This window comes from Pseudorca crassidens, chromosome 9, assembly GCF_039906515.1.
Source record: "Pseudorca crassidens isolate mPseCra1 chromosome 9, mPseCra1.hap1, whole genome shotgun sequence".
Taxonomy (NCBI): Eukaryota; Metazoa; Chordata; class Mammalia; order Artiodactyla; family Delphinidae; genus Pseudorca; species Pseudorca crassidens.
In genome coordinates, this window is record NC_090304.1 from 104691414 (window position 1) to 104716790 (window position 25377).

General features: G+C 38.9%; 1 protein-coding gene across 5 annotated transcripts in view; it reads right to left on the reverse strand.

Moving 5' to 3' along the window:
• The window catches only part of ARHGAP32 (Rho GTPase activating protein 32), a 267370-nt gene that overhangs the window by 104648 nt on the left and 137345 nt on the right, over window positions 1-25377 (reverse strand). For 2 of the 5 annotated variants that reach the window (XM_067751560.1, XM_067751558.1), the window contains exons 3-5: window positions 22817-22908; window positions 22229-22270; window positions 21767-21851 (exon numbers count right to left, since the gene is read on the reverse strand). In XM_067751560.1, coding sequence (XP_067607661.1) covers window positions 21767-21851; window positions 22229-22270; window positions 22817-22908 — 219 coding nt within the window. Of the gene's footprint in view, window positions 1-21766; window positions 21852-22228; window positions 22309-22816; window positions 22909-25377 lie in introns of those variants that run through there. The other 3 variants (XM_067751561.1, XM_067751559.1, XM_067751562.1) reach the window with 3 other exon arrangements.

Consider the following 25377-nt stretch of genomic DNA (forward strand, 5'->3'; position numbering starts at 1 on the left):
AACTAAGTTGCAAACAGGGACAAGACTTTCCTGAGACAGAAGAGATTCGTATGGGTGTGCTCTGATACCTGGCAAAGATGCAGGAGGATAAAGAACCTGCCTTAGACACGGTAAGGAGAAACCAGCCAAACCCCAACTGACTGCATGTGTACTGGAGTGACAAACTAAAATTCCAAGGAGCACCATCAACACCTACCCAGCAACTGACTCCCACAGGTGTTCACCAAGTGGACACAGTCAGTACACCAACGGCGGGGCAGGGGGAGAGAGCAGGAGAACTGAGAGATATGAACCCATGAAGTGTGTGGAGTCTCCCCAAGCACAAGTCAGCGCAGTGGAGACGGGAGAGAAGGCAAGAAAGCTGAGAAAGATCCTCTGCGGCTCTCGGGGCATTTAACAACTGGTGACTGGAGGTGGCACAGAAAAGCTGAGAGAAACCCCACTGAGGTATTGCGGGTGCTGTAAGAGTATAAGGCAGCTACACACTAGGATCTGGGCAAGGCTAGCCGGAAGAGAGCACTTGTTGGCACAAAAAGCTGGGGAGCAAAGAGAACTAACAACCAGGTGGGTTGCTCTCCCTCAGTTCAGAAAACTAGAGGCTTAGCAGTAAAGCACAAAGAGATCTCACCAATCTTCACTTCTCCCTGCTGAAAAAAACAAACTTCCTGAACTTACACTCAAAATATTTAAAAGTAATGAGAAACTAAAGCAAAGTTGCCAAAGGCCAGGTCTATAACAGCCATAGGTCAGCTTAACTCAGGGCCCCATCAAACATGACTAACAAAATCTACCACAACAATCTAACAGAATGGAAAAAGAAGGGATAAGCCCATTCCTGAAGATAAAAATTACTGACTTTAGTCTCTACTGTCTCTTATATAACAAATTCGGCATAAAAAAATTACAAAACATACATGGAAGCCAGAAATTGTGATCCAAGGTCAAGAGAGGAAACAGGATAAGGGACAGACACACAAATGGCCCAGATATTGAAATAATAAAAAGAATGTAAATTAATTATGGTAGAAATTCTAAAATTTAGTCTGAAAAGATAATATGTAAGAATATAAGAATACAGGGAATTCTAGCAGAGACTGATCTACAAATATATTCAAAAGAAATGCTAAAAATAAAACTATGCTGTCAGATATTAACAGCAAACTGAATACAGTAAATGAAAGAATCACTGAACTTAAAAACAGGTCAACAGAAAGTATCCAAGATGAAAAAAAAACAGAAAAAAAAGAATGACCAAAAAATAAATAAATAAATAACAGTACAGTTAAGATCTCTGAAAGAATACCAAACAGACAAGCAATATGTACAACTGGCGTACTAGAAGGAAATGGGATTGGAATGGGGCAGAGAAGTATTGCTGGGACAACAGATGAGAACTTTCTAAAACAGGTAAAAGATACCAACTAACAAATTCAAGAAACAGTGAACCCCAAATAGGATAAATTTCAAAAATCACTACTAGGGGGCTTCCCTGGTGGCGCAGTGGTTGAGGGTCCGCCTGCCGATGCAGGGTACACGGGTTCGTGCCCCGGTCTGGGAGGATCCCACGTGCCGCGGAGCGGCTGGGCCCGTGGGCCATGGCCGCTGAGCCTGCGCGTCCAGAGCCTGTGCTCCGCAGCGGGAGAGGCCACAGCAGTGAGAGGCCCGCGTACAGCAAAAAAAAAAAAAAAAAAAAATCACTACTAGGCATATCATAATCACACTTTTGAGGAACAAAATAAAGACAAGAATCTTTAAAGCAGGCAAAGAGAAAAACATATAACATTAAGGGGAAAATAGATAAGTGACAGCTAAATTCTCACCAGAAATAAGAGAGGCCAGGAGACAAAAGAGAAACAGAGTTAAAGTGCTGGAAGAAAAATACTGTCAATTCTATATCCCACTAAAATAAACTTCAGAAAATTAAGAAATATAAACAAATTTACAAGTGACAAAAGCTGAGAGAATATGTTTCTAACAGACCAGTGCAACATAAAAGCTAATACAACTTTCTAAGATTGAAGGGAAATAGTACTAGACAAAAACCCAGAACTTCAGGAAGGAATAAACAACATCAGAAAGGGTAAGTATTAAGTAAACATAAAACACCTAAATTCTCAACAGTAATAGACAGTAGAAGTTTGAGACTATCTTAATAGTTTTGAGAAAAGAAAATAAATTAACCAAGGTTTTATTCATACCTAAACCTACAAGAAAAGAGAAAAAAAAAAAAGAATTTTCTGATGAATGAAAACTTAATGAATTTGGACTTCCCTGGTGGTGCAGTGGTTAAGAATCCACCTGCCAATGCAGGGGATACAGGTTCGAGCCCTGGTCCGGGAAGATCCCACATGCCATGGAGCAACTAAGCCTGTGCTCCACAACAAAAGAAGCCACCACAATGAGAAGGCTGCACATCACAATGAAGAGTAGCCCCCACTCGCTACAACTAGAGAAAGCCAGCACGCAGCAACGAAGACCCAACGCAGCCAAAAATAAATAAATAAGTAAGCAAATAAATAACATTTTAAAAACAAGACACAAAACAAAACTCATTAGCTCCCATCAACAAATCCTCACTAAAAAGACTTCCAAAATATGTACTTAAAGATGAAAAAGGGGGCTTCCCTGGTGGCACAGTGGTTGAGAGTCCACCTGCCGATGCAGGGGACACGGGTTCATGCCCTGGTCCAGGAAGATCCCACATGCCGTGGAGCGGCTGGGCCCGTGAGCCATGGCCGCTGAACCTGCGCGTTTGGAGCCTGTGCTCCGCAACGGGAGAAGCCACAACAGTGAAAGGCCCGTGTACCGCAAAAAAAAAAAAAAAAAAAAAAAGATGAAAAAGGATTCCAGGATAAAGAACTAAGGTATAAAGCAGAAATATTGAGCAAAGAATTCAGCAAATAAGTATTATATCTAAACAAATCTTAACGTATAACAAAAATAATGATTAATTATAAGAAATAAAGAGATGAAACTATAAATCCTGAACAACACTACCATGGAAGACAAGAAAGAGTAATCCCACTTAAAACATTCTAAGTGCTGGTATTGCTTGAGAGAAAAAGTAAAGACACTGATAAACTTCAGACTAAAAATTAGGTGTTCAAGTTAAATTTTTAATGGTAGCCACTAAAAGAACAGAAAAACCCGCTGTAACTTCCAAACAATAAAGAGGGAGGTAAAATTTTTAAATGTCAATACCTGTAACAGAATTAAGAATAGAAGAAAATCAATCTTCCTAAGTAGAACAGAAGAGGGGGGAAGGAGAGAGCAAATTTCCAAATTAAAGCAAGGAGATGGGGTGGAGGGAATTAAAAGCAAAACAGTATAGTCAAATGGTTATCAACAAAATGGTGGAGTAGGCAGCTCCAAACTCCAGTCCGTTCACAGAAACATGAGAAAACAAGCAAAAACTCTCAGAACGAACTTTCTCACTACTCTAGAAAACAGCAGAAACCCATGAACATGTTCAGGGTGAGACACATGCACGCAAAGGGCATAATAAGACCCTAAGCTTTAACCTCTAATTAAACTTTAGCTAAGACAGAGCTGTAAACAGCTTGGTTAAGTGTTGAATGAGCACCCCACCACAAAGGAAATGTGCAAAGACTGGAGAAGTGGCTTTTTGTTTGTTTTATTTTTAGCTCCCAGCATTCAAGGAATTCCCTGACAAAACCCTTCTGGAACACAAGCTAAAAGAAGAGAGCGTTCAGTGAGCACCTATGACAAGAAATACAGTCTTTGCAAAAACAGCCTGGAAAGGTCACAAACAGACAACTGCAGCCTTCACAAAAAAAGACAGCAAACCTGTATAAAGGGGTGGAATCTGATTCCCAGGGTTACACATTATAACAGTCAAATGTCCAGTATGCAACAACAAAAAAAAATCACAAGATATGCACAAAAAACTTCACAAGAAAAAATAAATAAAACAAAAGAAAATATCCCTGAGAAGTCCGGATACAAAATCTAGTAGTTTTTTTTTTTTTTTTGGCTGTGCAGTGCAGCTTGTAGGATCTTAGTTCCCTGACCAGGGATGGAACCCACGCCCCCTACAGTGGAAGCAAGGAGTCCTAACCACTGGACCACCAGGGAAGTTCCAGTTTAGTAGATTTTAAACAAGCTACATAAAATACACTCAGAGAGCTCAAAGAAACTACACAGAACTAAAGGAAAGCAGGAAAACAATGTATGAATAAGTGAGCATATCAATAAAAAGAAAGAAAAAAAAGGAACCAAACACAGACTTGGGGGATGACAAATCACTATCTAAAATGAAAATTTCACTAGAAGAGATCAACAGCAGATTTAGGCAGGAAGAAGAATCAGTTTACTTAAAGAAAGGGCAAATAAAAGTATACAGTCCAGGGCCCTGGTGGTCCAGTGGTTAGGACTCCACGCTCTCACTGCTGAGGGCCCAGGTTCAATCACTGGTCAGGGAACTAAGATCCTGCAAGCCACCCAGCACAACCAAAAAAAAAAAAAAAAAGTGAAAGAAAGTATACACTCCAAAGAACAGAAAGAAGAAAGAATTAAGGAAAATGAAAAGTACCTAAGAGACTGTAGGACACCATAAAGAGGACCAAAACAATACATTATGGGAATCCCAGAGGAAAAAGAAAAAGTCAGACATAATGAGATTATTTGAGGAGGGATATTAGGAAGATGCAGGAATAGGAGAGCCCCAACTCTAGACCCCTTCACAAAAACAGGTAATAGCAACTGTCCATCAAAGTTTCTAAAGTTATCACAAAGGGCCACAATAAACCAGGTGAAAAGATGAGTCACAAATGGAGATAAAAATCTTTGTAATACACATTGACAGATTCCTTGAACATAATATATAGTGAAAAAAATGAGATAGGTGTATACCCACCCCAACATCTTGAAAAGTATCTGGAATTTCAGTGGGGATCACTAATTATTTGATGAATGACTGAAGAAGCAAACATTGTCTCACTGGAATACAGCACTCATTTTCAAAACTGAATTCATTCTCTTTCCCTGCATATTCTCTTCTACCTCTTGAATTCCCAAAGTAAATAAATATAACTATTCACCCAATTGACCAACCTAATCACCCTTGATTCCTCTACCACCCCCTCCTCTCCACACACCCTTTCTTTTCATATTCCCAGGGTTAAGATCTAACCTAGACCTTTGATTCCTTAATCTCTCCTGTCTTCCCAAAACTTGTCTCTCACACCCGTTCCTTTCTTCCTGTTCTCCACTGCTACTTCCCTAGTTCTGGGCCTCGCTGCATCTGGTCTACACCAGGGGTCCCCAAGCCCCGGGCCACGGACTGGTACCAGTCTGTGGCCTATTGGGAACTGGGCCGCACAGCAGGAAGTGAGCGGCAGGTGAGCGAGTGAAGCTTCATCTCTATTTACAGCCGCTCCCCATTGCTTGCATTACTGCCTGAGCTCCACCTCTTGTCAGATCAGCAGTGGCATTAGATTCTCTTAGGAGCACGAACCCTACTGTGAACTGCGCACGCGAGGGATCTAGGTTGCACGCTCCTTATGAGAATCTAATGCCTGATGATCTGAGGTGGAGCTGAAGTGGTAATGCCAGCACTGGGGAGCGGCTGCAAATACAGATTATTGTTAACAGAGAGGTTTGACTGCACAGAGACCATAATAAATCAATTGCTTGCAGACTCATATCAGAACCCTATCAGTGGGCTTCCCTGGTGGCGTAGTGGTTAAGACTCTGCCTGCCAATGCAGGGGACACGGCTTCAAGCCCTGGTCTGGGAAGATCCCACATGCCTCGGAGCAACTAAGCCTGTGCACTATAACTACTGAGCCTGTGCTCTAGAGTCCGCAAGCCACAGCTACTGAAGCCCGCGCACCTAGAGCCTATGCTCCACAACAAGAGAAGCCACTGCAATGAGAAGCCCACGCACCGCAACCAAGAGGAGCCCCCGCTCGCCACAACTAGAGAAAGCCCACGCGCAGCAACGAAGACCCAATGCAGCCAAAAATAAATAAATAAATATATATATATGTGTGTGTGTGTGTGTGTACATATATATTTTATTTATTTATTTATTTATTTTTTTAAAAACCCTATCAGTGAGTGGCAAGTGACAATTAAGCTGCATCTGGTGGCAGGCTTTACAGTGGCAAGTGAGTTGCTGTACTTCAATCGTACAGCTGCATCTGGTGGCAGGCTTTAAGTCAGAATCCGACACTTGTTTTAGTCCACCCATGGCCCGCCCATTATTTTATTCACCACTTCCGTCTGCGCCTCTTTCCCATACTGCGCAGTTTTCTCAGTCATAGTTTTGGTAAGCCCACAAGCTAACCTTAGCCAAAATGAGTAAAAAATAAACATCACTGGAGAGCTTCTTTGAAAAGGGGGGAAGACCCAATGATGAGACAGCAGAAGACTCTAAGAGTGCCAACAAAAAGAAAGCTGCTTTTAAAGGAAAATACCGAGAGTCCTACTTAAATTACGGGTTCATCACAACAGGTAATTCACATTCTCCAAGCCCAATTTGTGTAATATGTGGCAACTGGTTATCCAACCAAGCCATGAAACCTTCAAAACTGCTTCACCACGTGGAGACCAAGAACCCTGCATTAAAAGACAAGCCTTTGGAGTTTTTCAAAAGAAAAAAACGTGAACACGAAGAACAGAAGCAATTATTGAAGGCCACCATTTCATCAAATGTGTCTGCCCTGAGAACATCGTTCTTAGTGGCTGACCACATTGCTAAAGCTAAGAGAAGCCCTTTACTATTGGTGAAGAGTTGATCCTGCCTGCTGTTAAGGACATGTGTTGTGAACTTTTAGGAGACACTGCAGTTCAAAAGGTGGCACGTGTTCCTCTTTCGGCTAGCACCATAACTAGACAAATTAATGAAATAGCAGAGGATACTGAGGCACAATTGTTAGAGAGGATTAATGAGTCACCGTGGTACACAATCCAGGTTGACAACTCTACCGATGTTGACAACAAGACAACAATGCTTGTTTTTGCGTGATACATTCTTCAGGAGCATGTGCATGAGGATACGTTATGTGCACTTTTGTTGCCAACCAACACCACAGCTGCAGCACTATTCAAGTCTTTGAATGATTACATATCAGGAAAACTGAATTGGTCGTTTTGTGTCGGTATATGCACAGACAGAATGGCTGCCGTGACTGGACGGCTTTCTGGTTTCACTACTCGGGTCAAAGAGGTCGCTTCTGAATGTGAGTCTACGCACTGTGTCATCCATAGAGAAATGCTGGCTAGCTGAAAAATGTCACCTGAACTTAACAACGTTTTGCAGGATGCTATTAAAATTATCAGCCACATTAAAGTACATGCCCTTAACTCACGTCTGCTCACGCAGCTCTGTGAGGAGATGGACACAGAGCACACACGTCTTCTCTTATACACAGAGTGAGATGGCTTCTAAAGGTAGATCACTAGCCAGAGTTTCTGAGTTAGGAGAGCCGCTCCACAGATTTCTTTTAGAAAAACAGTCACCACTGGCAGCACATTTCAGTGACAGAGAATGGGTCGCAAAACTTGCTTACTTGTGTGACACATTCAATCTGCTCAACAAACTCAATCTGTCACTTCAGGGGAGAACGACAACTGTGTTCAAGACGGCAGATAAAGTGGCTGCATTCAAAGCCAAACTGGAATTATGGGGGCAATGAGTGAACAGTGGGATTTCTGACATCTTTCAAACATTAGCAGAGATTTTGAAAGAGACTGAGCCAGGGCCTTCTTTCTCCCAGCTGGTGCATGATCACCTGTCTCAGCTTTCAGAAGAGTTTGAGTGTTACTTCACAACAACAAAAGACCCCGGAACTGGGAAGGAATGGATCCACAACCCATTTGTGAATAAGCCAGGTGAACTGACTTTGTCTGTGCTAGAAGATAATCAACCGCTTGAGATCACAAATGACGGTGGCCTTAAAAGTATGTTTGAGACAACGTCAAATCTCCATACATTCTGGATTAAAGTCACGGTGGAACATCCTGAGATTACCACAAAAGCACTGAAAAGCCTGCTTCCATTTCCAACATCCTATCTTTGTGAAGCAGGGTTTTCTGCAGGGACGGCAACCAAAGCGAGATTACGGAGTAGATTGGGCATAAGCAACACACGTCGGGTGTCACTGTCTCCCATCACCCCCAGATGGGACCATCTAGTTGCAGGAAAACAAGCTCAGGGCTCCCACTGATTCTGCATAATAGTGAGCTGCATAATTATTTCATTATATATTACAATGTAATAATAACAGAAATAAGGTGCACAATAAATGTAATGCACTTGAATCATCCCAAAATACTCCCCCCCCACCCTGCCCCGGTCCGTGGAAAAACTGTCTTCCACGAAACCCGTCCCTGGTGCCAAAAAGGCTGGGGACCCCTGGTCTAGACAACTGCAGACTAGATGATTATTACAGTGGTCTTCTAACTGGTCTCTTTCCACTTCCTACTACACACTGATCATGGTACTTTCTTCTCAAAATCCCTCAATACTTTGTCAGTTCCTACTAAGAAATTAATTTAAAGGCAAAGTCCAAATACCTTAGATGAGCCCTGAAGGATGGCATTTCTCCAAATTATCTTCTAAACCACTATGAAAGATTAGGCTACATTCGCCTATAGAAACTTATGACATGAACATAATGATTTATTTTTACTTCCTTCAACTTAATGATATCTCAATCCTTCGCCTATAAGAAATGGAAAACAGAATTTCCAAGTCCCATACTTCTGGATTCCTTACAAATTTATTTTTAGAGTTTTTTTTCCTATACTGAATTCACTTTCTATCACCATGGAAACCAATCTGAAATTAGTGTTGTTAGGATCTTTAAAAATACAACTCTATTCAGCAAGCCTTCAAATATTCAAAAAAGTCCTTTCTCTGCATGGAGAATGGAAATCAGCGTAAAGCTGGGTAAAAATACATCACCCCACCCACATGAAAAACATTCATCAAAGCTTAATCAACAGACTGCAAATGGGGCAAAGAAGGAGTTCTCTTCTTTTTATTCACCTTTTATAATGCTATTACGGTTTCAGTTATTATGGGTTCACTATGACATACCTATGGAGTTTGTAAACAGTTTTCTTCACCCACCATAGCTTGTAGTAGGATATGTAAACATGAAAAATAATTTCTGTTGCACAATATTATGTGGTCTGCTCATCCCAACCATCAACATCCTAAGATTCAACACTGAAAATACCACTTCAAAACACCTGAGCTGAGGATGCCAACTGGAAGAACAACTCTATATTTGAGTTACATCTTAGGTGGGTAAAGTGAAATAAGTTCTAATTTCAGAACATAGGGCAAAAATCAATGAGACAAAACTGCAATTCAAATTTCTTAGGAAAAAGCTAGAGACCTACATGCATCTTAATAAACTTAACAGTCAGTTTTTCCTTCCAGAACCGGAATAGAGCACTTTCCTCAGGTGAGTACCAGGTGAAGGAACTGGTTTGCTCATCTTTAAACACCAGAACCACCCTCAGCTCAATGAGAGGTCCACAGCATGAAGAATACATGGGAAATGAGATTAAATGACAGAACAGCAGAATCACATCTCCCATCTTACAGATGCTCACTCCAGAATATACACTTGTCAGGAAACAATACTTCAAGAATATTTTCACACTTCTATTGGCCAGAACTTTTTGAACAAACAGCTTTAGCAGCAGGGTTAAAGGAAGACTGAATGGGAACCCAAATAATAGAGCCCTCCAGAGAGACAGAAAGTCTTTTCTCTCCCCAGAGCCATCTGTTTGTGAAAAAGAACCTTTCCTTCTTTTCCCCAGAGAGGATGTGTTTACATTCCAGAGCAGTGTTCCCTCTCTCCATCTCCAGAAAGGCAGATGGACAGAAGTGCCAGCTAGCCTATATAAACTCCACGTTGCATAATTTCAGAGTTTGTCTCTCGTGGTACAAAATCCCAGCGTACTCACAGGGTATATCTCGTTCTCACATCACCTCCTGGAGAACAAGCCCCTTGCACAGCAGCTTCAGTAGAGAACACTCAGGAAACAGGTATTACATTCATACTTTTTCTGTGCTGTATTTCAGTCAAAACCTGAGCTCTCGTATTCAGGTTAATTTAACTTAATGCTTTATACGAAATTGGATAAAAAGAAACATTAACTCACAGCTTCAGATAACGGAATGATAAAAGAAAATGTAAACCCACATAGTCACCTAATGTTCTACACACTAGATGGCGGTATCACATAAAGCACAGCAGAAAGAGACTCATGCCCCAATAGCATCAAGCTGAGTAAACTGATTATATATCTTCGCGGGTGGCAAGAGATTTTTTTCCTTCTTACTGAAAAATAGTTAGTGAATGTGAATAAATGTTTGTTTTTGGACAATGGAGATGATACAAGGAGAAGTGCAATAAAGATAATAAATATACAGAGTTTAAAACTACATGTGGTTTTACTTAATAAATAATAAGAAGCCCTTTCTAGCAATTGCTTATCTTTATATTTTTCTTCAGGTTTCAATTACTGTAAATAAAATATAACACTTATACATCAAATCCTGTAGAGTCTGTTCAAAGTACTATTCAGGGAGAAAATGTCCAAACTCAAATGCACTTATTAAAAAACAATGACCAAAAACAAATAAAATATCAATAGTACCTACACAATTTTATTTATCTAAGGAAAAAAGTATGCTTAGGAATTAATAGTTAATTAATAATAGGGAGGGAGAAATGAAAGGCGGGAGGGAGAAGACAAAGAGTCTCACGTTGATGAATAAAATCCCAAGCTGGTTTCTTGATGAGACCAAGTGTTAAGAATATCTTGTACACAACAATTTATACCCACAAATTTGAAAGCCTACATTAAACGGACAATTTTCTCAGAAAAGATAAAAACTGACCTAAGGAGACATTGACTAGACCTAAAAAGAATCTGACTAGACCAATAATCAAATTATAAGTTGATATGGTAATTAAAGATTAAGCCCTCAAATGGGACCAAACAGGAAAACTGTACTAAACTTTCAAAGAACAGGTAATTCCCATTTCCACAAACTATTCCAAGACATTTACTTTTTAAAGGGTATGGGGCAGTGAAGTTCCCTAACAGGCTAGTGGACAAGTATAGTACACAGACCAACAGCACTAATGAACATAGACACAAAAATCATAAAATCCTGATAAGAGTGAAAAAGGGAATTTATTTTTTAAATATTTAGCCCAGAAGTAGAGTATGTCCTAGGAATACAAAGATGTTTCAACAATCTATTTCTGTGACCAGAGTAATGATCTGTACTAATTTTTAAAGACAGCTTATTCATGCTCTATATAAAAGTGGACTAAGGGGCTTCCCTGGTGGCGCAGTGGTTGAGAGTCCGCCTGCCGATGCAGGGGACATGGGATCGTGCCCGGGTCTGGGAAGATCCCACATGCCGCGGAGCGGCTGGGCCCGTGAGCCAGGGCCGCTGAGCCTGCGCGTCCAGAGCCTGTGCTCCGCAACGGGAGGGGCCACAGCAGAGAGAGGCCCGCGTACCGCAAAAAAAAAAAAAAAAAAAGTGGACTAAGAACTAAGAACATGACATGGTACAGCCTCTCCTGCTGCGTCATTACATCCTTTTACCTCTTCTTCACCTTGTCACATCCCCAGTTCATTTAAGTCAGAGCTCACAGTTCATCTTAGCTAGAAGGATCATTAGCTGTCATTTGGTTATTCTAGTGTATCCAGTATGAAGATAAGGAAAACAAGACCAAGATTAACTGACAATCTCCCTCAAGGTCAAGACTGCGTGGCACAATGAGAGCATCCTGCCAGCTGGCCACACCCACTCCACCCCACACCAGTATCCTTTCTCCTCAACAAGACAATGCCATATTACGTCACGTGTTACAACTGAAAATAGTGAACTGATACTTGAACAGGAAAATCAGAGATAGGCTAAGGTCTGCTATAACTGAGCTGAAGTAGGATTTGAACACAGATGTGCAGTCAAAAGCATACGTGTTGCCAATTCACTGGGAAAAGTATACACAGGCTTGGTAATTATTTTATCAGGCACAAATTAAATTACAAACAGGAATGCTGGAGGATACTCAGTGTTTACAACAGCATCAAAAGGAATAAAATACTTAGGAATAAATTTAACCAAAAAACTGAAACACTTGTATGCAGAAAACTACAAAATATTGTTGAAAAAAATTAAAGAATAAGGGCAGACACCCCATGTTCAAGGACTGGAAGACAATATTATTAAGATGGCTATATTCTGCAAATTGAACTACAGAATCAACATAATTCCTATAAAAATTTCAACTGCTCCTTTTTTTAAAAAAAAAAACAAAAATGGACAAGCTGATCCTAAAATTCACATGGAAATCCAGGGGACTTCAGAATAGACAAAACAATCTTGAAAAAGAAGAACAAAGTTGGCAGACACACAATTCTCAGTTTCAAAACACATTACAAAGTTACAGTGATAATAACAGTGTGGTACTGGCATAGAATATATATAGTCGAAAGGAATAGAGGTGAGAGTACAGAAATAAACTCATACATCTATCGTCAATAGATTTTCAACAGGAGTGCCAGGACCAACGGAGAAAGAACAGTCTTTCCAAAAGTGGTGCTCAAAAAACTGGATATTCGCATCCAAAAGAATGAAACTGGACCCCCTACATCACACTATATACAAAAATTAACTCAAAATGGACCAAAGACATAAATATAAGTGATAAAACCATAAAACTCTTAAAAGGAACCACAGGAATAAATCTTCATATCAATCTTCATATTGGGTTAGGCAATGATTTCTCAGATATAACAACAAAAGCATACGCAACCAAAGAAAAAAACAGATAAATCAGATTTTACCAAAATTACAAATTTCTATGCTTCAAAGGATACTACAAAGAAAGTTAAAAGACAACCCACAGGATGTGAGAAAATATTTGCAAATTATGTATCTGATAAGGGTCTAGTATTCCAAATAATATAAAGAATTCTTACAACTCGACAACAAAAAACAAATAACCCAATTAAAATGTGGACTTGATAGACATTTCTTCAAAAAAGTATGTAAATGGCCAACAGCACATCTGTCCAGTCACACCCACTAGGGTGCTATATTCAACAAGACATAGAAAACCAAGAGAATCAAAAACATGTGTTCACACAAAAAATCATACATGATTGTTTACAGTGGCCAAAAAGCAGAAACAATTCAAATGACAACAAACAAGAATGGTTAACAATATGTGGTAGGTCCACACAACAGAATAACATAAAGCCATAAAAAGGAATGAAGTACTGATAAATGCCACAACATGGATGAACCTTCAAAATACTAGGCCAAGTAAAAGAAGCCAGCACAAAAGACAACATAGTGTATTATTATATTTATATGAAATGTCAAGAATAGGCAAATCTACAGAGACAGAAAGCAAATAAACTTAGCAACAACTGTCAACATTTTAAATGTACATACCCTCTGACCCAGCAAATCCTCTTACAGGATTTTATTTAATGGATATATTCATATCAATAAAACCTGGAATATCCATCGATAGGGAACTGATTAAACTATGGTATAATAATAAAATGAAATATTATGTGGCTGTGAAAAAGAATGAGGTGAATCCAAATTACTGAAATTTAAAAAAATACAAAATATACTTTCAAGTAAAAAAGCAATTTTCAGGACAGTATGTATAGAATTCCATCTAGCTATATTTTTTAAAGGTTATAGATAGCTAGGTAGATAGTTATAGCTATAGCTCTATCTAGAGATACTGCTATTTATTTTATAAATATATAGAAAAATTCTAGACAGACATATAATAAATAGTTAATAAAAGAAATAGGGCATAAAGGGAATTTTAACTTGCATTTGTAGTTTTCATCATCCATTCTATTTGATGCTTTACTGTAAATAAATAAATAAATGCACACTCATAAGGAAAATATATTCTTATCCTATAAGAGCAAATTTAAATGGTGAAAAAACCCAAAATATTAAAAAAGCATTTTTAAAGCAGATTTTATCTCTTCTTCAAATTCATTCATGCAACAAATATTCATTGAGTGATTTTTTATGTGTCAGGCACTGTTATAGATAAATGCTGAGGTGGAAAAAAAAATAATAAAATATTTAGCATGCCAAATAGTGGTAAATGTTATGGAGAAAAATTAATTACAGAAGAGAGATGAAAACTGCTGGTGCCCAGGAATTGCCATCTTATGTACAGAAAGTACACTTGCTCTGAGAAGACAACATTTGATCAAGTATTTAAAAAAGGGAAGGTAGCAAGTTATGTGAATATCCAGGGAGAAGAACTTTCCAAGTAGAGGAAACAGAGAGTCCAGTGGTCCTGAGGAGGGAGCCTGTACACCGGAGGGAGAGCAGAGGCAACGGTGGCCAGAACTCTAAGTCTTAGGGGAGGAGAAGTAAGAGATGAGGTCAAAGAGGTTAGAGGTAGAGCTTGTAATCCACACAGGGAATTTCAAAGAATTTGACTTTTACTCTGAAAAACAGGAGAAATAATTGGAGGGGTCCGAAAAAGTGACATGATCTGCCTTAACATTTGAAAAGAATCATTCTTGCTGTTATGCCAACTATATAAGACTAATGAAATAATCCCCCTGAAAGGACAACAGCTAACTTAAGATGACAGCTGAGACAGGCAGGGTGGCCAGATCCTGGATATATTTTAAAGACAGAGCCAAGAGTTTTGCTGATGGACTGGATGTGAGGAGTAACAAAAGGAAAGAAATCCAAGATGACTCCAAGGTTTGGCTGGTCAGGAACTGGAAAGATAGAGTTGCTATTCATCACGTTGGGGAACACAGCAGGAGGAGCAGGTTTGAGAGGGGACTGTACTAAGTATGCTAAATTTAAAAGGCTATTAGTCATCCAAGTGAAGATGCAGAGAAGTCCGCTAGAGACACAATGCCACAATTCAAAGAAACCATTAAAATTTCCTTTGTATGTTATATGGTAATGATACTACTAACCCAAATTAACGCTTACATCTAAATTATTTTATAAGCAATTGTGTCTCTCAGTCTAAATAAAATTGAGAATCAGAATTTATAACATATAGGATTAAGAATAATTACTTTCATTTTATAACTGAAAGCCTTAAAGTTAAATATAATACTGTCAAATTTTTAAAATTTAGTGGACAGTGACATTTTCTAGGATACAATGGCCTACTGAAACTATAAATTCTCAGTATCTGAGGAAGAGAAAGAGATACAAATATGAGCACAAGAAATCCGTAAGTCTAAGAGAAATTCCTCAGATCAGAGTGAAAAAAAAAAAGAAGGTATGCAACTGCAGAATGTCCCACAACTGGGACATATTAATAGGCAAAACTGAGTCAGTCAACTGACAATATGAATACCTATGAGGATATAACAGAGCTACTGAGCTTAAGGTTGATGACGTCTTCCAAACACATTTTACTAAGTTTTCCTACTTATTTTCTCCACAGCACATACTGTCAATCCTATATTAAAAACAAGTAAAGATTCTGAGAAGGAGGATTCTGGGAAGATGGTGGAATAGGAAGCATCAGGAATCTCCCACCTAGACAGTAATTGCACTGGCAGAATCTGATGCAATTATTCTGTAACTCTGGAGTCTATTGAAGGCTTGGGACTTCCAGGTGAAGGCTTGGAGGATACACTGCAGAGAATTTTGGTCCATCTCAGCTCTTAGCACAGTAGCAGCTCCCCATCCCCAGCACCTCGGCACATGCCGCATACACTCAAGGAGCAGGCTGCATGCAGCTTGCGACAGCCAGGGTGGGCAAAAAGGAGGCTGCCCCATAAATACAAGGACCTGGGCTCTGATGGCTGCTCCTGATAGCAGAGGTGCACAAAGGCAGACAGTCATGTTGTTACACCCCCCATATTGTTGCAAGCCCCTCCCCCACTAGCTGAAGCAACTTCCCAAGAATTTAAAGGCCCAGTGCCCTTTCCCCTCCTTAATTTTTCTTCTTCCCCTTTGGGGAGCCAGACATTATAGACTAGGACATTCCAAACCAACTGCATACATGGGGAAGATGCCCAGGGACACGTGCAGGCTCAGGAAATACCTGAGGAGACCTTAAGTTCACACCTCAGGCTAGTCCTTGGCACAGAGTGAGGCTACAACAATTAAAAATAAAATAAAATAAACAAAAACAAAAAACAGCAAACGTCAGGGAAGGGGCAAAAATCAGATTTCCAAAGTTAGTTACTACTACCACATTCAAATGTCTGAATCAACAAAAAGCCATAAGGTACACAAAGAAATAGAAAACTATAGCCCATCCAAAGGAAAAGAATAAATCAACAGAAACAACCATAAAAAAAAAAAGTGATCGTAGATCTACTAGAAAAAGACTTTAAGATAACTTTTTTAAGATGCCCTCCAAAACTAAAGAACAATGTAGAAAAAGTAAAGAAAATGACATACGAACAAAATTGAAATATCAACAAAAAGACAAGTTTCTAAAAAGAAATTCTGCATCTGAAAGTACAATAACAACAATGAATATTTCACAAGAGGGACTTAAGGGCAAATTTGAGTAATCAGAAGAAAGAATCAGTGAACGTGAAAATATGACAATGGAAATTACAGAGTCTGAGGAACAGGAAAAAAAAAAAGAATGAAGAAAAGTGAACAGAGCCTACAGGACCTCTGGGGCACCATGCCATACACACTGTAGGAATCTCAGAACGAAACAGAGAGACAAAGGACAGAGAGAATATTAGAAGAAATACTTCCTGAAAACTTCCAAAATTTGACTGAAGATATGAATATAAATAGCCAAGAAGCTCAACAAACTCCAAGTAAGATGAACTTCAAGAAACCCACACAAGACACATTATAATCAAACTTTCAAAATCCAAATACAATGAAAGAATCTTAAAAGTAGCAAAGGGAGAAGCAACTAGTCACATACAAGGGATCTTCAATGAGATTATCAGATTTCTTATCAGAAACTTTGGAGGCCAGAAGGCAGTGGGGCAACAAATTCAGACTGCTAAAAGAACAAAATTGTCAACCAAGAATACACATCCAGCAAACCACCCTTCAAAAGTGAGAGATAAAATAAGACATTCCCAAATAAGCAAAAGCTGAGGAAGTTCATTAACATTAGGCTTATTCCGCAAGAGAGGCTCAAGGGAGTCCTCCAAGTTGAAATAAAATGATGCTTGATAATAACTAGAAAACATACAAACAAATAAAGACCTCAGTAAAGGTAAATACATGGGCAACCATAAAAGCTGGGATTGTGTAACAACGCTTCGTAACCAGTTTTTGTTTTCTACATGACTTAAGAAACTAATACTTTTTTTAAATTGTAAGTCTAAAAGCGAGTATTGGAAATTTAGTTTGTAACCCCACATTTTGTTTTCAACGTAATTTAAGAGACTAATGTATTTAAAAGAATTACTAGTTTATGTTTTAGGGACACACAATGTAAAAAGATGTAATTATATGACATCAACAACTGAAAGGTATGGGGACCAAGCTGTAAAGGAGCAGAGCTTTGGTATGTCATTGAAGTTAAGCTGGTATAATTAGAGTGTTATAACTTAGGATGTTAAATGTAATCCCCATGGTAACCACAAAGGAAATACCTATAGATAGACACAAAAGGAAATGAGAAAGGAATTGAAACATTTCACTACCAAAAAAAATAACTAAAAGCAAAAGAGGACGAATGCAAAAAATGAGGGACAAGAAATCTAAAATACATAGAGAAAACAAATAGCAAAATGACGGAAGTAATTCCTCCTAATCAGCAATTACCCTAGATGAAATGGATTAAACTCTCCAATCAAAAGACAAAGATGGGCCCAATGGATTAAAAAAAAAAAGTGATCCAACTATATGCTAAAAGTCTAAAAGAAGACTCACTTTAGATTAAAAGACACAAACAGGTTATATAAAAAGAATTCCTAAAACTCAACAACAAAAACTAAACAACCCAATTCAAAAATGGGGGAAGGACTTTCAATAGACATTTCTCCAAAGAAGATATACAAATGGACAATAAGTACAAGAAAAGATGCTGAACACCACTAATCATTAGGGAAATGAAAACCTTGTTATACTCATTAGTTTTACAAAAATGTTCAAATGTTATATCATATATATGTTCATCCAGAACCTTGTCTCCTACAAGTGTTTGATTCCAAGCATCCAATGGCACATTACGCATATCTCTACTGCCTCATCATGCCATGGACTATCCATGCTCTCTTTACTATTGGACATAGAGTCATCAGTGTCTTTAATCAGACCGGAGAACCAGGAATCAAGGGGGTGGAAATGGGAGTGGTACCACTCAGTGTTACTCATAGTGACTCACTAGCAAAATTAGTGTTTCCTGTCTCCATGACTACATGCTCTACTGGCCTAGTAGTCTTAGTTCCAAGCGGAGGAATGTTTCCACCAGAAAACACAACAATGATTCCAATGAACTGGAAGTTAAGAATGCTGCTCAGCCACTTTGGGCTCCTTATGCCTCTAGATCAACAGGCAAAGAAGGGCATTACGGTATTGGCTGGTATGACGGATCCTGATCCTGACTACCAGGGGGAAACTGGACAGCTCCTTCACAATGGAGGTAATGCAGAGTATGTCTGGAATAGATGGGATCCCTTAGGGTGTCCTTAGTATCACCATGCCCCATCATTAAACTCAATGGAAAATAACAAGAACCCAGTTCAGGAAGGACTATTAATGGCCAGACCCAGAATGAAGGTTTGGGTTGCCTCACCAGGTAAAGAACCACAACCAGCCGAGGTTCTTGCTGAGGGCAGAGGGAAATACAGAATGAGTAGTGGATGAAGGCAACTGTAACACCACCTACAACTATATGACTGTTTACAGAATCAAGAACTATACTTGCCATGAGCATTTCCTCCTTATTTTGTTATGAATATGTTCCTGTGTGTGTGCGCATGCATGCACGTGTAACAAATATCTTTGTTTTCTTCCCTCTCTTACCACCTTATATAATGTAAGATTTATATCATGGTATTTAAGTATTTTTAACATTACATCACAGTATATTAGTTATGGGTTATCAAGAAGAGTAAACACTACCCAAGGACTTTGCATCCTCCTCTAGGAAAAGGGTTAATGTTTTTGGTTGTATGAAAAATAGTTGATGGTGCTAGGCAGAAGTATGACTTTGTTATTGTCTTTATTTGGCAATAAGTATGGTTTAAGGGGTGCCAAGTTGAGAAGGGGAAGACTGTGATGGTTAATCTTATGTGTCAGCTTTTGGGCAAACATTATTCCAAATGGTACTCTTATTTTTTAGATGAGATTAACAATTAATTCAGTAGATCCTGAGTAAAGCAGATGACCCTCCATAATGGAGAGGGAGATGGAGAGGGAGAAAAGAAGATTACCCTCCAATCACTTGCAGGTCTTAATAGAAAAAAAGACTGACCTCCCCACTAGAAGAGGGAACTGTACCAGCAGAGCGCCCTTGGACTCAAACTGCAACAGCAACCCTTCCCTTGGTCTTCAGCCTACTCTGGGGATTTAGGACTTACTACAGCTCCACAACCACATGAGCCAATCCTTAAAATCTAAATATCTATCTCCCTCTCCCTCTCTCTCTCTCTCCACACACACACACACACACACACACAAATTCGTTCCGTTTCACTACAGAACTCTAACATAGCTAATCACACTTTAAAATAATAATAAAATTGGGCTCCTTTAAAAAAGGACTGGTGGGTATCACAGTGTTAAAATACTGAGATATTGTACCACCAATGATCCATGCAACTATAGGGGCAAATGCTTTGCACAGGAGAAGGCCATCAGGACTCACCTCCAGTGCTATGGTTTATATCCACTCTGACTGGTTGTCACACTAGGGGGTCAAAATTTTTAACATCATTCCTTTTCACACTATACATAAATATCAATTACAAGTAACCTGAATGTTAAAGTCAAAACTATGAAACTTTTAGAAAAAAATAGGACAATATCTTTGTAACTTCAGAGCAGGGAAGGGCATCTTAAATATGACAGAAAAACTAAAGTCAGAAGATTTGTACAAACATACAACTACATAAAATAAAGAATAAAACAGTCAATGCCAGAACACTAAAAGCAGAATAAAGAGAGTGAAAGAAACATACCACAGGGTGAGAGAAAGTGTTTTTAGTTCACATACAAAAACAATAAAGGACTAGATGCAACATGAAAGGACTAAGATCCAAAATATGTAAAGCATTCCCATGAATGAATAAGAAAAATACAAGCAAATCTATAAAACAAAATGAGCAAAAGGCTTCATCTAGAGTTTAAAAAAATAGGAATCTCAAATGCCCAATAAACATTTGAAGAGCTGAGCAACCATATCAGAAATGAGGAGACTGCAAATCAAAATGCAGTGAGAGGGCTTCCCTGGTGGCGCAGTGGTTGAGAGTCCGCCTGCCGGTGCAGGGGACACGGGTTCGTGCCCTGGTCCGGGAGGATCCCACATGCCGCGGAGCGGCTGGGCCCGTGAGCCACGGCCACTGAGCCTGCGTGTCCGGAGCCTGTGCTCCGCAACGGGAGAGGCCACAGCAGTGAGAGGCCCGTGGACCGCAAAAAAAAAAAAAAAAATGCAGTGAGAAGTAGTTGGCATTTGTACATCAGGATTCACGTAGAACAATGTTCACTGAGATGTTGTTTAAAACAGCCAAAAACTGACAATAACCCAAATTTCAAAAAAATAAAAGAATCAATAAATTACTTGTGACATACGCACACTATGGATTAGTACACAGCTGTGAACAAACTGAACAAACTATGAGTACATACATCTGCAAGGATAAATTTCACAATGTTAAATGAAAGAAGCAAGAAGGAATACATTCAATAATGAAGCCCAAACTGGTTTGACATTTCAACTTACCCCCAAGAACCCCTGATCCTTCTAACCCTGCTCTACTTTTTTACCGTAACTCTTATCTTCTTGGCCGTCTTCTATTCTCTTTAAGAATGGGTCTTTGATTTTGGTTGTTGTTGTTCACTAATACAGCCGAGGCACCTGAAACAGTGCCTCGTATATAGTACTTGCTCAGTAAGTATTTGCTGAACAAATTAGAATAATTCCAATTATGTTAAGTTCAAAAAGGTAAACCTAAATGCCATATTGATTAGGAATGCATATAGAGAGTAAAACTGTTTTAAAAATGTAAGGTAATGAATATTACAAAAGTCATGGTATAAGTGACCTCTCGGGTAGGGAAGGCAAATGAAACACAAGAGGGACACAGGAAAATTTCTATCTCTTAACCTAGGCTTTAAAATGTACATAAATATGTATACAAAATATATTACAAATGTGTTTTATATACATGTATATATATAATATACTTTACAATAAGAAAAATATTGAAAAAAAACTCCATTAGCACTTCTCTCCCTAACCCCTACTCCACCTTCACCCCAACTCTGATTTATCCATCACCACTATGACCCAACACAACAGTGAGGTAACGACTAAAACAGTTCATGCTATCAAACAGTGGCAAACTCTGTCTAGGGATCTGATAGAAATTCTGAAATTTATACAGATTCTTTTATACTGTTTCCACTTGAAACAGGAGTCATCGGGTGTCAAATATTAGTCAACAGAAGAGAAAAAAGTCTTCACATCAACCAATAAGACATCCATAGAAAGAACTACTTCTAAGTGTCACCTATCAGATACACAGATAAAGATATAAATATGTCTTGATTCAGTATGCAGGAAATATCTCGAATATACCTGTATGCTGCCAAACTCAACGTTCTCATAATGGAAATGTGCACATTCAGCCATCTTCGGAAAGTGACCTTTAGTGAAGGGTAACCTGAAGTACATGAAATAAATGAGATACAAGATACTGGAACAGTCAAAATTACTAAACTTAAGGAGGAAATAAAACAGGTTGAAGAGCTCATGCAACAAGCAAAACTATTTAATAAGCACATGCACATGAGCACATATATCCACACGTACCTTTTCAGAAATACACAGAATCAAATGGAAATACATTCAGTGCACAAGTCAAAACCAAAAGAATAAAATAAAGTAAAATAAAAAGCATCACTATAGTACTCTTCTAATCCTGACCCATGTCAATGGCCCTAGAAAAACTAGGCTTTCAGTAAATGTTATGGAAACTGTCAACAGCCTGCTCTAAGCAGAAGCAGCATTCCCACCACAACATACAAAACCAGATTTTACCTGTGAATGTTGTCACAGCCCATCAGTCCTGGATTGGTGGGTCTGGATGCAGAATGAACATTTTTATCCTTGTCTTTCCTCTACTTAGAATAAAAACATAGCTATCTAACCCTTCACCAGGTGAAAAGACGGTTTTTCTGCCTAAAACTGAAACGGATACCTTCAGATATTTCACTTAATAGTCAAATACTGGCATCCGTCTCAGGCTTTCTCAAAAGCATAGCTGAGAAAGAGCAATTTCATAACTCAAATACCAAAAGTGATTTTTCCAAATGACTGAGAGCATGTATTAAAGCTACCAAAAAGGACATACTTGGATTGTTCCCATTGAACAAATGCAACCTAATACACAATAACATAAAAGTTGTTACAAGAACAAAATTAAAGTGTATTTTTAGATAAGTAGATAATCCTCAGACCTATTCTGCTAACAGTTGAGTGATAATTCAAGGCTTAACAGTATTAATTTAATGTATGGACAGTAAGAGCTCATTTAGTAAGAAATCTGGATAAAAGTTTTATCAGAACTAAAGAACTGATTTCCGTTGATAGAAATTCACTTAAAACCCACTGTAAAATTATACTTACTTTTTCACATGTTTAACCTTCATACTGGCTGTACTGCCACATGTCTTAAGACTAAGGTCTCCAGGAATCTCTGGAATGTCTGCTCCTCTTGCCTTAAAAAAATAAAGACAAAGGATTTATGACTATCCCTTTATTATGAATACATTTAAAAAAGCAGACTATAGCTCATTTCAATGGTTCTGCTGACTCCACACCAAAAGCAATACATACAGATTTAATAATCTCTTCTTCAAATTATAACTTACTTGACTTTTAATTAAGAATAAGGAAAAATATTCACCTAAAAATATTTAACTTTACTGTAAAAGGAAAAACTTTTTGTCAAACTAAGAATTTTCATTCTCTTATAATCAAATTTTGAAATCAATTATTATATTATGTGCCTCAGCACAAACTAAAATCTCCCCCAAGAGTTGTTGGAACAAAATAACCGTGGTTACAATGATTAATAGAAGTTTAAATGGTATATGTGAACATAATTAGGAGATCACAACATACGTTTCTCACACTAGAATCTGAACGTACCATCTATGTAATACCTCCAAATTACTTCTGACTCTGCCAGTTTTCATAGTAGTGATTTTTTAACTTTAGTGAAACATACACCTGCATCATTTTAACAACAGAAACTGGAAAATGAAAAAGTTCTTCACACTCTGGAGAAAGCAAACAGCAAATCCAAATATCTATATTAAAAAACAAATTCATGCTATATAATCTATGACTTGTAACAGAAAAAATTAGTATAGCCAATGTCACATAATGCAATAGGGGAGAATAATGTGGGTTGAGCATTTAAACTGAGTTAAGAGGAGATCCACAAAGAAGATGAGGTAAATATATACAGTGGAATATTACTCAGCCATAAAAAGGAACGACATCTTGCCTTTTGTAACAACATGGATGGACCTTAAGGGCGTTATGCTAAGTGAAATTAAGTCAGAAAAAGACAAATACTGTATGATCTCACCTATACATGGAATCTAAAATCAAATCAATACAAAAAAAACCAAGCTCACAGATACAGAGAACAGACTGGTGACTGCCAGAGGTAGAGGTGGTGGATAGGTGAAAAAGGTGAAGAGGTCAAAACATACAAATTTCCAGCAATAAAATAAATAAGTCATGGGGATTTAATGTACAGCACGATGACTATAATTAATAATACTGTATTGCACATCTGAAAATTACAAAGAGAGTAGATCTTAAAAGTGCTCATCACAGGACTTCTCTGGCGATTCAGTGGTTAAGACTCCATGTTTCCAATGCAGGGGGCATGGATTTGATCCCTGGTTGGGGAAGTAAGATCCCACATGCCGGGTGGTGTGGCCCCCAAAATATATTTTTTTAATTAAAAACAAAAAGTACTCACCACAAGAAAAAAAAAAACATTTTGTAACTATTTATGGTGACAGATGTTAATCAGACTTACTGTTATGATCATTTCACAATGTATACAAATATCAAATCATTATGTTGTGTACCAGAAACTAATACAGTATTACACATCAATTATACCGCAATAAAATAAAAACGAGAAGAAACTGACAACATCAGTTCAATTTTTTTTTTTTTTTCCTTGCAGTACGCAGGCCTCTCACTGCTGTGGCCTCTCCCGTTGCGGAGCACAGGCTCCGGATGCGCAGGCTCAGCGGCCATGGCTCATAGGCCCAGGCGCTCCGCAGCATGTGGGATCCTCATGGACAGGGGCACGAACCCGTGTCCCCCACATCTGTAGGCGAACTCTCAACCACTGTGCCACCAGGGAAGCCCTGCTAGTTTTAAAAAATGTTTTCTTATTTAAAAAAAAAAGAGCCAAGGAGAACCTTCAAGATGGTGGAGGAATAAGATGTGGAGATCACCTTGCTCCCCACAAATACATCAAAAATACATCTAGATGTGGAACAACTCCTACAGAACCCTACTGAATACTGGCAGAAGACCTCAGACTTCTCAAAAGGGTGCTGGTGCTCTGGCTGGGTGTCAGGCCTGAATCGCTGAGGTGGGAGAGCCGAGTTCAGGACACTGGACCACCAGAGACCTCCCGGCCCCACATAATATCAATCAGTGAGAGCTCTCCCAGAGATCTCCGTCTCAACACTGAGACCCAGCTCCACTCGACGACCAGCAAGCTCCAATGCTGGACACCCCATGCCAAACAACTAGCAAGACAGGAACACAACCCCACCCATTAGCAGAGAGGCAGCCTAAAATCATAAGAAGTTCACAGACACCCCAAAACACACCACCAGTCACAGTCCTGCCCACCAGAAAGACAAGATCCAGCCTCATCCACAGGACACAAGCGGGCACCAGTCCCCTCCACTAGGAAGCCTATACTACCCACTGAACCTACCTTACCCACTGGGGACAGACACCAAAAACAACGGGAACTATGAAACTGCAGCCTGCGAAAAGGAGACCCCAAACAGTAAGTTAAGCAAAATGAGAAGAAAGAAAAATATGCAGCAGATGAAGGAGCAAGATAAAAACCCACCAGACCAAAAAACTGAAGAGGAAATAGGCAGTCTACCTGAAAAAGAATTCAGAGTAATGATAGT